The sequence below is a fragment of the Gymnodraco acuticeps genome, unplaced genomic scaffold (genome assembly GCF_902827175.1).
Source record: "Gymnodraco acuticeps unplaced genomic scaffold, fGymAcu1.1, whole genome shotgun sequence".
In the NCBI taxonomy this organism is placed as follows: Eukaryota; Metazoa; Chordata; class Actinopteri; order Perciformes; family Bathydraconidae; genus Gymnodraco; species Gymnodraco acuticeps.
The window spans coordinates 327,353-341,732 of record NW_022992150.1 but is presented as its reverse complement, the minus strand read 5'-3'; the positions used below and the strand labels follow the sequence as shown (position 1 = coordinate 341,732).

The following is a 14,380-nucleotide window of genomic DNA, read 5'->3' as shown; positions in this document are numbered from 1 at the left end:
AGGAACTTCTGTGTATAGGCCATGCCAGTTAGCTTAATATAAAGTGTAATTTAGCCCCCGTCTGTCAAGCCAACAAGACATGGTTGGTAAACAGATTGTTGACTTTGTCATCCAGCAATCATGATTTTATTTAGAGATTAAATAGTAAGGTTTTAACAACAATGCTAAAAGTGTGCTAATGTTTCGGAAGTATTGAGAATATAACCTAATTCATTATGTTGCATAAGTTGTGTGAGAGTTTATTAACAGATATTTAGTTCTGCTACAGTTAAATTCAGCCCCCGAGTATTTGATATGCAAATGGCCATTTCCTGGGTGAAGTGTTCCTTAACGGGTGAATTGTAGCAGAAACTCAATTCTAAGTATTTGATTTTCACTTCCTGCCGTTTGAATGACATTTACAAAAATGTTCTTGGGATTTTTTTGTTGATAAAGTGTTACAGAAGTTAATTCAACAAGGGTTTGCTGTTTATTATTGATTTTTCTTTTCCGTCTTTGAGATTTATCTTTTTTCCCTAGTGTGTTTTTCCTTTTTTTCTCATGATGGTTGGAAATCTTTGTGCTGTTGTAATGTGTACCTCTGTGTGGCAGCTTTGAGATAACTGCTGGTGAACTAGTACAGTCTGGCATGACCCAGCAGCATTACAGTCTAACACCTACACCTACACCTACACCTACACCTACACCTACACCTACCTACACCTACACCTACACCTACACCTACACCTACACCCACACACCCACACCCTACACCTACACCCACACCTACACACTACACCTACACACACACGGTTTTCCAACATGTCACGAATAAATACATTATAGTCATCCATATCCTGAACTGTAGGTAGGTTTCAGTGTATAAATAGTGTAAATATAATTACATGAGACAAGCATGGAAATATCTTATCCACAAGTATACATGAGTACTTCTGCAGCACATAGCCTCACCCTTTTCTTTGTCTTTTAGTATGTGCATCTGTGTGTTTGCAAGCCATCTTTGCTCAGAGCACAGAGTAAATGCCAGCACTGCTGTTTGTCTTGGCTCCTGTTCAGGGCTATATCTCTACACACACACACACACACACACACACACACACACACACACACACACACACACACACACACACACACACACACACACACACACACACACACACACACACGATAGATAACGATTTCAGTTCGTTTCTGTTATCGTCCTCGTGTGGCTGCAATGTAAGGGGCTTGAATATTTGTACTAGAGTTAAAAGTACAATATTTACCTCTGAGATGTAGAGTAAGGTAAAACAATTGCAAGTGAACTTAAAAAGCACTTGAGTAGTACTGGAGTAAATGTACTTCAATGAAAACCTGCTTAGGTATTCCTAGAGGCTTATTGTGATTGGCTGAGACTCGACTTTCACAATGTCCAATGTGACAATGCCTGAATAATAGTTAATGCTATGTTCTACACTAGGTCATATTTAGTTACTGTAGTTATAACAGTAGTTGATTTTCCTGAAGACTGCATAGAGTGCATTAGTTATGTTCTGACAAGACTTACTCCGGCCAGGAGAGCAAAGCAAATAAATCAATATATCTCGACTTCTAGTTGATCTTCCATTTTATTTTTTGCCATTTTCAAAATGGAGCCCTCCCTCCCCTCGCTTCTCTCACTCCTCGAGATGACGTTGAATAACGGTGTGATTAATGCGTAGCGGCAGGGAGTTCCCTCTGGCAGGAGGGACACGCAGCAGTGATCTCACCGCAGCCCCCCCTAAACCCTCCTTAACAGCAAGAGAGCGAGGCAGGCTGACGCTGGTAAATATTGACCTTCTGCTTCCACCTGCACTCCCTCGCCTGCTGCTCTCCGCTCTCTGGTGCGAGATAAGACGGCACATTCGCACTCACACAAAGACAAATCAAACTTCCGTTTTTGTTGTTTTGGCCATGGTGTTTCCTGGAGATAGCAATATTAGTGGTTGCCCCGCATCGTGTTGGATGTGTTTTATGGTTTTTGTGCGTCACGATTTTCAATGCCCACATGAATATTTACCCAGGCTTATCCATCTGTGCTCATTCTCGGACTGGTCCCCAGCCAGGGGCCCTTATGGCACCACGTGTCTCCCCTGCCTCGTGGGTATCCCCATATCCGCAGGGTTCCAGGGATTCCCCCTCTGTATCCTGACTTCCCTTTTCCCTTCACACACATGAAGAGACAGCACACGTATAAACAAGTTACAGTGTTCGACCCCACACAGGCTCAGAGGAAGTGAGTAGAAGAATACAAACTTTTGCCTAGTTTCCTTGGAGACCACAACGGATCAGATAGTGAGAAAAAAAGTGACCACAGATGAAAGAACAACCTTATTTTATCCAGCTTTGTGTGTGCTGTAGTGAGAGTCTTTGTTGATCTTATATAGATCCCAGCCTGATGACCTTTGTGAAATTAAGAATTCAGCAGAAGGGGGAAGCTATTTAAAAGTCTCTTAAAATGACAGTGTGTACAATTAAATTGAATAATGGGCTAGATCTGTGCTAATCGGGCCTGTATTTTATTGGTAAATGTAAAGGTTGTTTAAGGATATATTTTTTGTACAGTTAAATGTAATTCTTCACAAATACATCTGAGGAACAGCTGGTGTTTACAGTGCAGCCAAACAAACGCACAGTTTTACGATAGAAATTAGGCAATAATTGGACTTTTTCCATTTTGCCATGGGTGTGTGTAGTTTTCCTCGGGTCACAGTAACCTCGCTGAGAAGTTGGAGGTCTGCAGATCTTCGCCTAACAGCTCGTTGCGGCTGCTCCTGACTGTTTAACTACACTCTGCGATATTTAACAGTGATCCACTGTCAAAGAATGACTACGTTTGTGCTGTAAACATATTTTTGATGAACGATTGTGGTCAGCACAAACCTTGATGACCAAAACATTACATTTTCAGGCACTGCTCATAATATTAAGCTTCAGCAGTTGACAAGGAGCGGAATAATGGGCTGTGGTTCTCTTTTTAGATTGCTACGTTGCCAAAGTTGTTACCCTTGTGCCAACTCCTATAAAATACTAAATATTATAATTATTTTCCACTTTCCTAATCATTTAAATTCCTGTATAAGAACGTATAGCCATTGTTTTTATTTAGAGAAAAAAATGTGGTATACATTAAGTCAATGATTAGCCACTTTTTTGTTCATCAGGAAAATAGCAATGCCCATGACAAACATGGGAGGTGGGTCAATCTGCTAGCAAATAGTACAATCTATTATTTTGTACTCCACATTGAAAGCCTGATATAATAGAATGCATGGTTTTATGCTGTAATGCCGTGGTACCCACATTTGTGGTTTAAATGGGGACATCGTGTGGCTGTATTTTGGCTAGACTTAGAGCTGAGGTTAAACATAAAAAGAAAATAAGAACTTTAAACTACCTCCAAAATGTGTGCAATATGCATTAACACAGCCAAAATCAACAAACAATAAAAAAAAAAAACGGGAATACCCGAAGTGAGGCATAAGTGGGCCAAGTTTAAAGGGGCCCCATTAAAGAGGAGTGTGTGTGTGGGAGGGAATTTGGGGATTTTAGCATTAGCAGACCATTTACATGCACACAAACCTATATAACACTCTACAGGAAAGTGTAATGGGGCCCCTTTAAGAACATAAACCACAAGCATAACCTCAACTAAAATATTCGATCTATTCAAACTTGGCTGACACAGGGTCCCAACATTACTGGCCCTTATCAGTTCCATTTTCTAACTAAATATATCTCAGCACTCGATTAGGAGAGTGAACAGAAAGCAGAGAGGCTGATCCAAATGAGATAAACATTAATACTCCGTTTCATTGTTGATGGATTGCAGCTCTGTTGATTGAGACATTTCTAATGCAAACGTCTGTGTTCCAACTAAATCTATAATCTCCCTGAGGCTAAAATCATGATTCAGTATGAGCGTTATTTATAACTGAGTTCAGGAATAATTACTCTGTTAAAAGCCGAAAACATGGCTTTTAGGTTCATGTGCCAGAGGGAAGACAGCTAGCTCCAGATGTTGTATTCCACACACTGACGGAGGGAGTAGAGAACCAAGTTTAACAAAATAGCTACTTCATTAATTATTTTATCAGTCAGATTGAATGGAATCTCAAACAGAGTCAAGCGAGGTCGTAAGGATGTTTTCAATCAGTGTGTGTTTGTGTGCGCGTACTCTTTATATTACTTCAGTGTAGAGTTATTAAAAAAAACTAAATAATGGCGGTCAAGGGAAGTCATTTAACCTTTGAGTAGTTTATGTACATCATTCAACTGTTTATATGCAGAGAGGGCCTTGGAAAGTGAATGGTGAAGACTCATTATTTTTAATCACCAGCCATACATTCACTACTTAGTTTTTTTAAACATATATTAGCATAAGAAGTGTATCACCCTTCTTGGGGGTATTTGACGAAAAAGATATGCCAACAAAGCGAAACCTTTGAGAAGCAGGAGCTCTGGGACTCATGCTTTGTTTTCCTGCAGTTTACCGGAGCGTGTACGGTAGTGTGAATGATTGATGAAGTTTGTGAACTCCCTCGTTTCCTGCATGTTTAGAAACGCTAAAGAATTGGTGAAAATAGTACAGAGACTGCTGGGGGGATGTCTTGAGTCTGCTTTCACCAGATTTCTTCGGCCGCAGTTTGAACTCAACCTCCCCGGTGACTCTCTCTCCAGCCCGCAGAGCACCTTCTGTTTACAGACAGTTTTTCATAATTAGGGATGGGACAACATGGCATGTTCTTACAGATCACAATGAAAGCACCCACAAAAGTTCGCCTTGTGGAATTTCCATTATCGGGATACATGTGCATTTTTCTCAACAGCAACAGAAAAGGCTATCTAGCTTGTTATGGATTAGCAAGTAAAAAAATAGAGCCATCAATACGAAAAATGTATGTCTCGGGATAAAAAATACACAATTGAGCATTTAAAAAAGAAAATCACTTATCGCTTATTAATGCATGGTGAACTTAAGGTAATGTGTATTACCTTATTTAAGATTCTTCTTTCCAAAAAAGGGAAGTGAGTAATATCTAAGAGACTGCAACGCTAAAGACTGGAAGTCTCTGCAGAGAGTGGTCAGGACAGCAGAGAAGATCATCGGAGTTTCTCTCCCTCCCATCAGAGACACCGCTCAGAAACGCTCCCTGACAAAAGCCCAGAACATTTTGAAAGACCCCACTCATCCTCACCATGCTCTGTTCTCCCTGCTGCCCTCCGGCAAGAGGTTCCGCAGCATTAAGAGCAAAACAGTCAGATTCTGTAATAGCTTTTTCCCCCAAGCCATCAGACTGCTGAACAGCAAGTAGACCAGTAACACAGAGATTACATTACGCTGTGTAAAGAGCACATATTTGTATAGTATGTCTATTTTATTTATATGTATAGTAAGTCTTTATATTTTAAACACACACTTTATCTTTCATTTTATCAGCACCACGTCACTATTATTTATTTATATGTACAATTTTAGCAAGTTTTGATATTGTCCTGTTCCTGTAAGCCAGTACAACGAAATTTCATTTTAATAGTACACTCTGTGTCTTGTTGAAATGACAATAAAGTATGTCTATATCTGTGCTGCAATACAAATATAATTGTCTTAAATCTATGATAAAGTGACACTAGTTGAGTTGTAAGCATATTTTGATAGGTTAAGCAATAATAATTAGTCTTCTGTGAGCAGCGTCCTGCTCTCCAGTATTTACACAGGATGCAGCCTAAGCTGTGTATTTGAAGTGTTCTGACACCACGGGCTGTGTGATGGTACAGCAGAGGCAGTAAACCACTCTTGGCAGCCCGAGATGTTCTTACATCACCCCTACCATTCCACGTTGGCATACTCTGACAACAAAGGTGTTATATTACCTGTGTGGGCAACTCAAGGACATGCCCACACTTCAGAGCTGCCCACTAGAATAACATCATAAAATCACACACTCAATGTTTAACATTGATCTTCAGTTCAACCCCTTCACTTTTAACTCTCTGAACCCAAAGCAGTTCAAGGGTGTTTTTGGCTCTTGTTATATTTTATTTACTTTGGTCATCTTTTCATTGAAATGTTTGAAATGCATATATGAGTCCTGTACCTGATGAGAGATGAGGAATGTTTGTGCAGTTTTGAGAAGTTATAATGCCAGTAATCAACACTTATTATGTTTTGTTGATCATTTATTTAAAAAAATTCAAATGTTTACAACTTCTTTACTGACAACCCCCCTTTTCCTACTGATCTAGGATTTCTCTTTTTGTCATTTCACTGTAGTTTTGGTATTTTCTTAAATATGGTGTTCAGCGTTTGAATAAACACCCTACTATTTGTTCTGCAAATGAAAGGTTAAGGTCATAAAGAATAAATGCATCTTTCTTCTTAAATTCAATGCTAGTTACTATTTATCTTATTCTGCTACAGCCTTACTGCTCCTGATTGGCTTATGTTGGCTAACGTTAGCCAATATTGCTAAACATTAGGATAGATCAGGGGTCTCAAACTCAAGGCCCGGGGGCCAAATCCGGCCCGCAACTTCATTTTATGTGGCCCCGCAAGAGCTTGCAAAGAATATAATACGGTTACATGCCACTTTACAGAAGCAGGTTGCCCATAAACTACATGTCCCACAATGCATCTCGTTTTGTGACATGCACACTGAAGAGACTTGCAATTATTTGCCCTGGACTTCTGCTTTCAGACGTAGTTAATTTCTAAGTTATCCTATCCAATAATAATCAAATTCAGAGGCAATAATGTCATATAATACATTATTTTATATATTATTATTTATATAGTTACAACCGGCCCTTTGAGTGCAACCTTTATGCGAATGTGGCCCGTGATGAAATTGAGTTTGACACCCCTGGGATAGATGATGCTGCAGTAACTGACATTACTCAGTTAATCTTACTTCAGTTGCTGTTACACTTTTATTTAACCATTTACTTATATTTCAAAGTTATCCCTTGTGTCCAAAGCAAAAGTCATATAGTCTCACTTGCACTCAATTTGAGGTGAAGTTTATATAACAAGGGAAAAGTTTCCTTTATAGTAAATAGTTATTGGAGTCCTTTACCATGCCAGGACTTTGACTATTTGACTACCTGCTCTGAAGCTTTGTATAATCATCTAACTATAACGCCTTTTGTTTTTTGTTTCTCCTCTCCAGATGTTCGTAGCAGACAAGGTGGAAGATACAAGCTGCAGCCTCCATGAGTTCAATATAACTGGATCTACATATGCCCCTGAGGGACAAATGTGAGTGTCACAGCTTCAACAAGTATTACTTCATGTCAACCTCATTATGTGAAAAATATGTGTTTACTTTTCAAATGTTACCAAAGCCAATTTACACTACTAAACTCAGAAGGTCATCTCTCCTCATCCTTTTTATGAAAACGCCTGATGCTTTTTCAAAACAAGATACATATTTTGACAAACTGAAATGTGATCTGTGGAATAACGTTTGTAACATCAGTGCTAATGATTACCAACAAATGTGTTTAGCTGTGCTTTATTAGTTGCTATGGCAATTTCAGCAGTGACCAGGGACACAGTAAGTAATCCTAGATGGTATTATGGTTTCATATAACCAAAGGGAACAATAATAATAATGACAGTCACTTTAAATGTTTTAGAGGGTGTCAGATTTTCAATGATGTGTTATATCAGAATACATATGATAATAATACTTTTGAAATAATAGAAGAAGTGGAGTGTTACAGGTAGGTAGCTGGTTATTACGTAGGAGAAGGGTTCCACAGGTCATTGTATATGCATGTTGTTTATTTTGCTGTTTGCTCGAGTACAGCATTGTGACTCTGCATGAACCTGTCGATTTCATAACAGCACAGTGTGGGTTACTGTGTGGGAGCCTCGCTAGCAACAGTTGCAGTCTTTACTGGGAAGAGATCCATGGTCGTCATGCAATCAGCACTGCTTGTCAACACACACACACACACACACACAGTTTACTACTGTACAACCATGAAGGCAACTTTGGAAAGCTAAACAACTTACCGTCTTCCCCACTCATCAATATTGATTAGAGTATTGTGTCTGATGTGTAGCGAAGTGTGAAGTGTTTCTCCCCTGTGTTTTGCTGTTGTGAGTGACGTTTCTGTGTGTGTGTGTTTTCCTCCCAGACTGAAAGGAGACAAGCCCATCCAGTGCGGAGACTTTGATGGACTTTTGGAGTTGGCCACAGTCTGCTCAATGTGCAATGACTCTTCACTGGACTACAATGAGGTAATTGACATAAAACACACACATGGATAATTGTAGCACATTTTTAAGCCATTGTGCATCCCTTTGGAAAATGCCCTGATGTACTTGGAGGAGAAAGTGTACGTGGCAAAAAACTCCCAAATAAATATTATATAATAATATTATTTTTCTATTGTGCCGAGTAAAATCTTTAAACCAACAGTAGTCCTGATCATAACGGTCAAAGTTGATCAATTTAACCCTTTAATGTAGATGAAAAAGTCAAAAATGACCTTTGTTATGCTTAGGGGGTTTTCCCTTTCTTTTGTTTTATATAGGTTTTTGTGCATGTACTGTAGATAGTCTGCAAAGCTGTTTCTCTTTATTTTTAGCTATTTTTTCTCTCTGCTTTTGAAGTGCTTTTTTCACTTCCTAGTCATCACCATGGTATCATGGTAATTATGCTGAGGAGTGATAAGGCTCTTCTCAACTTCCATGCATTCCCCCACACTCGTTGTTTCTGTTCAGTAGGGATCATTTTGTCACCAATGTTGTACTATTTTGAATAAATGAAATTAGTGGGAGATCAAAACTTGTTTAAACATGAGTGGTTTATTGCCGCATCTCAGAAACAAACGATGAGTGATCCTGGTTCATCCCACCTACATTTTAAAACACTTTGCATGTAGGACTTAACATGTGTGGAGGCAGAAGTAAACAACCTATCAATCCTAAATGCTTACTGTATAACTTGGCTTCTATAAAACAGTTGGCATGTTTTTCTCCCGCAGGCCAAAGGGGTGTATGAGAAGGTGGGTGAGGCCACAGAGACGGCTCTCATCACCCTGGTGGAGAAGATGAACGTCTTCAAGACTGACCTGTCCGGAGTCAGCAAGGTGGAACGTGCCGGTATCTGCAACTCGGTGAGCTACATGTGTTTGTCTGTGTCAAAAAGGACTATCCACCGACTTACACCATCACAGTCTGTATTTAGGTTTTAGGGATTACTGCTGCATGAGAAAAAGTTGTATTAAGTCTTTTAAGGCTGCACAAAATCTGATAAATTGCCTCATTTGATTGAGTCAGATACAGAAGTCCTGAGAGGCAATAATTCTGGTTATATATGTTCTAAGTCTAATGGTTTTTTCCCCTATGTTTGTGGCTAAAATTGACAGGTGACAAATAGATTGTCCTGATCATATTTCTAAGTTCCTTTTTTGTTCAGCTGTATTATGTGACAGTCCTAGTTAGAACGTGTGGTAAAGGCGTACTTCACAACAAACACATACTTTTCCCCTGATTTTCACAGATGGAATTCAAAGAAACTTGCTAAATTATTTTGGCAAAACCCTTTTAGTTTAAGGCCATATTAGCCGCTACTAGCATGACACAACAAAATATTTCCCCCTTCGACTGTGTTTAAGTTGCATTGTGGGTAATGTAGGTGCCAGGTTTTTTAAATAAATATTTTAAAAAACTGTCTGTACAGCAGCAATTTTGAAGCATCCATTGTGATTTTGTCCATTGTCAGTGTAATGCTAATCTGTGCCATACTTCTATTCTCCAATCAATTGCTCATTATAACATACAGTATGCTGCCTTGACGCGGGATGACATAATGACCTAGTATACCCCTGGTTATTCATATTTGTGGTAGATTATTTTACATTTTAGTATTTTTTTTTATGCCGAGTGACTTGAAATTAGTCAACAGGTTTAGAGTTTGCAGCCTAACTCCAGGGCTATTTAACAAAGCACATGGTTGTTGATGGACATATGTTTGACTTCAGGGTGTGTGTTTGGTTATGAGTTAAATATTTAAAATGTAATTTACAACAAGCTGTAGAGACAGCATGCCTCCCTGCTGCTTACTGGCTGCAGCTTCTCACAAATAAAGTGCATGAGCCCTGCTAAAGAGACACAGACGTAAGAGGTGAGTCTGACCTGTGCAAGAGAGCATGTTTTGGTGTCTGAGAGACCCATGCATCACTGAGGGATCTGTCAACAAATGTGTGAAGGTCACCTCTGGTTTCAAGTATTTTCACTCCTACATTAAGGTCGTTCAATCCAGTTGTAGTCACTTTCAGGAGGAACAAAGCTTGTCAGTGACAAACCATACAAGTCAGAAGGGCAGAGAAGCAGAAGTATGATTGAATATATAGGTCTAACAATGACATGCATCTTTTAGCGCATGAAATTCAGAGGAGATGACCTTCCAAATCTCTACTGCACGTACACGGCTAGAATAGACGGTTGAATGTAATTTCAGAATCCAGATGGTCTCCCTGTTTGATGAAGAGGAAAGGTTTGTCACATTTCAGGACATCCGTCAGAAGTCCCCTGACAGTGTTTGTACATCTCAGTCGGACACCTTCCAGCTCCTCAGGGTTAATGGGATCAGCTCAGACTCTGAACGAGAGGGACACCTACTGGTAGAAACAAAAACAGGATATTAAGTGCAGATAAAGTGCAGGGAAGGGGGATGTTTGTAGGCATGTGATCCTCAAGTGAACCTACAGTATGTTCAAGGCTCGTTGGTTGCTAGAAAGCCTTGAAAACACTTGAGTTTTAGTGTGGTGTTTACAAGGTTTGAAGAGTAGATTTTGAAGAAAGCGCTTGAAAATGCTTGGAATTGCAATACTTTTTTATAAAGAATCAATTTCTGCCAAATAGCTCCTATTTGTTGATATTGTCACAAATAAAATGATTGCAGTGTTGTTGAACTGGACTAAATTATATTTATCGTGCTAGTTTTTTTTTCTCCTTATAAATAGAGGAAGGAAGAATAGTAGGAGCGCCATATGATAATGCAGTCCAGTACAGCACCACTACCAACTATGACCTCAACGCTTAACAATTGATTTAATGAACACTTCCATGACATTTAAAAAAAACAACTAGGAATTTGGGGAATCAGGAAAGTAATTAACCACAATGTAAGGTGCTGGAAAAGCTAGAATTTGACTTTGAAAAATATGTATCAACCCTGTATTTTGGTATTTCTTACCATTAGCATTTAGCTCTAATTGTACATAAACCTCCAGTAGTTATTCCTAACCATCCTCAGCCAGGTCTACATTATCATCATGTGCTGTTGTACACAGACATCTGAGGCGGCAGGCAGACATCCAGACAAGGTGGTTGAGTGCTTTGTCTGAAGAGTCATCCATCAGCTGTCAGCAGCCTGCTCACTGGCCTGACAGCTGCCCACAGATTCAGCTGCTTAGCTCCAGCTCTGGCTCTCTCTTCTTCTTTTCTTCTGTAACATCTCCCTATTCTTCATCCCTCAGGTGATCAAGCAGTTGATGAAGAAAGAGTTCACTCTGGAGTTCTCTCGTGACCGCAAGTCCATGTCTGTCTACTGCACCCCCGTCAAGCCAGGGTCCCAGAGCAAGATGTTCATCAAGGCATGAACAAATAATATAACCAATAAACAGAGAGACTTTCATCATTTGTATTTGTTGCTTTCAGGGCTTGATGTTGTTCTCTCTCCTCCCCTCAGGGGGCTCCAGAGAGTGTGATAGAGCGCTGTCAGTACCTGAGGGTGGGGACAGGGAAGGTCCCGCTGACCGACGCCTTGAGGGACCAGCTGCTGTCTAAGATCAGGGACTGGGGGACGGGCAGGGACACACTGCGCTGCCTGGCCCTGGCCACTCGTGACGTCCCGCCACGCAAAGAGGACATGGACCTGGAGAATTCAAACAAGTTTGCAGGTTATGAGGTAAAGCGGAGGAGCGTGGTGACATCTGATGCTTATCTTAGGAATCCAAGTTGGTCAAATAGGCTCATTTGGTGACACACCACAGGCAAAAACATGCACTGGTCAGTTTCAGAGTTGAGAGTTGCTTCTTCCTTAAGACTTGTGAAATCAAACATCCAAAATACACATTTAGGTGCTCATTTAACTACACTATGCATTTGTAGATTTGTCCTAAATTCACCTAAGTGAGCATTTGATAAGGCTTCATCTGCATGTTTCAACAACACCTTTTAGAATACCGGTTATTAAAAAAAGTATTGTACTTAGTAATTAACTGTGGAAGTTTTATCATATCTTTTAGTATTTTACACAATTTGCCTGTTGTGTCTTTTCCTAGTCATACCAACAATTAAATAAAAGTTTAATTAAAGTTTAATTAATATATATATATTCTAAATGTCTATACAGAGGGGTTTGTTCATCTATTATCCATAGCATATTAAACATAACTTTGTATTCTTTAAAAGCATGTAGAAAATGGAATGTAATAATAAACATTTCAGAAACATTGTCATGCATAATAACATGTCTAAATATAATTGATCAACCATGGAAGTATCATGGTGAGATGTTTTAGTTTACCCTATTCACAGATAGTGTCCTCTTTGCTGCTGTCTGTTTTTCGTTTGACAGCAGTGATACAATCTTCTTTCCACTGAAAGCATAACCCTTCTACTCTTGGTTCTTATTCCCTGAAACCGTTTTTTGTTGCATCGAAACTAATCAGTTTGATGTTTTCAGCAGCAATACAACAAATACAAATAATGTGAATTCCATTTCTGAGGATTCGAGGTGAGATTCGGTTTTCTGATAAAGTCCTGTTCCACCTAATCCTCCTCTCTTTTCTTTTTTTTTCTTATTCAGTTGGGCCTCACATTTGTTGGCTGTGTGGGCATGCTGGACCCGCCCAGGAAGGAGGTGATCGGTTCAGTGAAACTGTGCAACGAGGCAGGCATCCGCGTTATTATGATCACGGGAGACAACAAGGGCACAGCTGTGGCTATCTGCAGACGAGTTGGCATCTTCGGCGAGGATGACGACGTGACCGGAATGGCCTACACGGGGCGCGAGTTCGATGACCTCACGCTGGAGGAACAGAGAGAAGCCGTCAAACGGGGGCGATGCTTCGCCCGCGTGGAGCCAGCTCACAAGTCTAAGATTGTGGGATTCCTGCAGTCATTCAATGAGATTACTGCCATGGTGAGTGAAGGGGGGATGCCCTTGTGAATTTATAGTGTGCATCTATACTTTTTATCCTACACCCACCCCTTAAACTACACAATTTCTTTACTTCCTGCTAATTAAATCATTATACATTTCATAAGTTTCTTATTAATGGAAGAACTAAGAGATCAGAAAGAAAAAATAAATCTGATTCCATTTTTTTTAAGCTCCTGCGTTAATGAGGGAGGAACAATTTTAACAAGATAATTGTTCATCGTTCCTTTGTTTCATCAGTGAAAAAGGAGGAGAAAATACCGGGTATTTTTTTCCATCTTGACTCCCAGGGCTCCGTACTTTACGCCTGTTGCAAGACAGAAAAACAAAGCATTTCCCACCTTCCTCTGGTTGTTGCGTTGTCTGAACGACTTGTGGAGAATGCATGAGAAGAGGCTAGTGAGGCGTGACATGTTTCAGGTCTCTCTGAGGCTGCTCTCTCAAACACTGCTATCAGAAGCTGTCATCTCCAGCCCGCTCCGCTGCGTCCTCTCTGACACATGTCTCAGAAGAGGGGTGATCGGAGGGGAAGATGGGAGGGAGGGAGGGAGGGAGACAGCAATATCACCATTTGCCTGTCAGACTAACTCTACCATTCACAGCGGTCTAAAGCAGCTTTAGGCCCTGTCGTGACAGATTAATATATCTCACTTGCTCAGCTCTTGATTAATCTTGTCTGGATCTGACACGATAATGAGACGTTGTGTGACAACATAGTCATTAGCTTTCATCGCCGTTAGTCTCTGTTAAAAGTGTTATCGCCCCTGAAAATGTGGGAATGAAAAACAAGTTGAGGTTAGAATAGTAAAAAATATATATATGTTCCCTCAAAAAAGACCCTTAAAAAAAAATGTATTCAAAGGTTTTCTCCAGACAAGGTCCATTTGTTATACAAGACTACTTTCTAAGCAGTTGCATTTTTGGGCCATTTTGGGTTTAAATACTATTCAGAGAAGAAAAAAAAGTAGAACTTCCGAGATTAAAGTCGTGCCTTTTCGAGAATTTCTTTTTAGATACTCTCTGAAATTATGTAATCATACATTTGCAAGATAATAAATCTTGTTATTTTGTAATATTGAAGTTTTCTTTTTACACCATTTCACTTTTGCATTGGTGAATCAGTCTTATATAATGGAATTTTTTCCTGCTCCCCCTTCCTTCTCCGGAAAATCTGATTC

The 14,380-nt window shown here is 39.8% G+C and overlaps 1 protein-coding gene across 2 annotated transcripts in view; it reads left to right on the top strand.

Annotated features, from left to right (window-relative positions):
- The window catches only part of atp2a3 (ATPase sarcoplasmic/endoplasmic reticulum Ca2+ transporting 3), a 55,926-nt gene that overhangs the window by 35,771 nt on the left and 5,775 nt on the right, over window positions 1-14,380 (top strand). For both annotated transcript variants that reach the window (XM_034204230.1, XM_034204231.1), the window contains exons 9-14: window positions 7,188-7,276; window positions 8,164-8,266; window positions 9,016-9,147; window positions 11,515-11,631; window positions 11,727-11,945; window positions 12,849-13,184. In XM_034204230.1, the coding sequence (XP_034060121.1) occupies window positions 7,188-7,276; window positions 8,164-8,266; window positions 9,016-9,147; window positions 11,515-11,631; window positions 11,727-11,945; window positions 12,849-13,184 (996 nt within the window). The remainder of the gene's footprint in view (window positions 1-7,187; window positions 7,277-8,163; window positions 8,267-9,015; window positions 9,148-11,514; window positions 11,632-11,726; window positions 11,946-12,848; window positions 13,185-14,380) is intronic.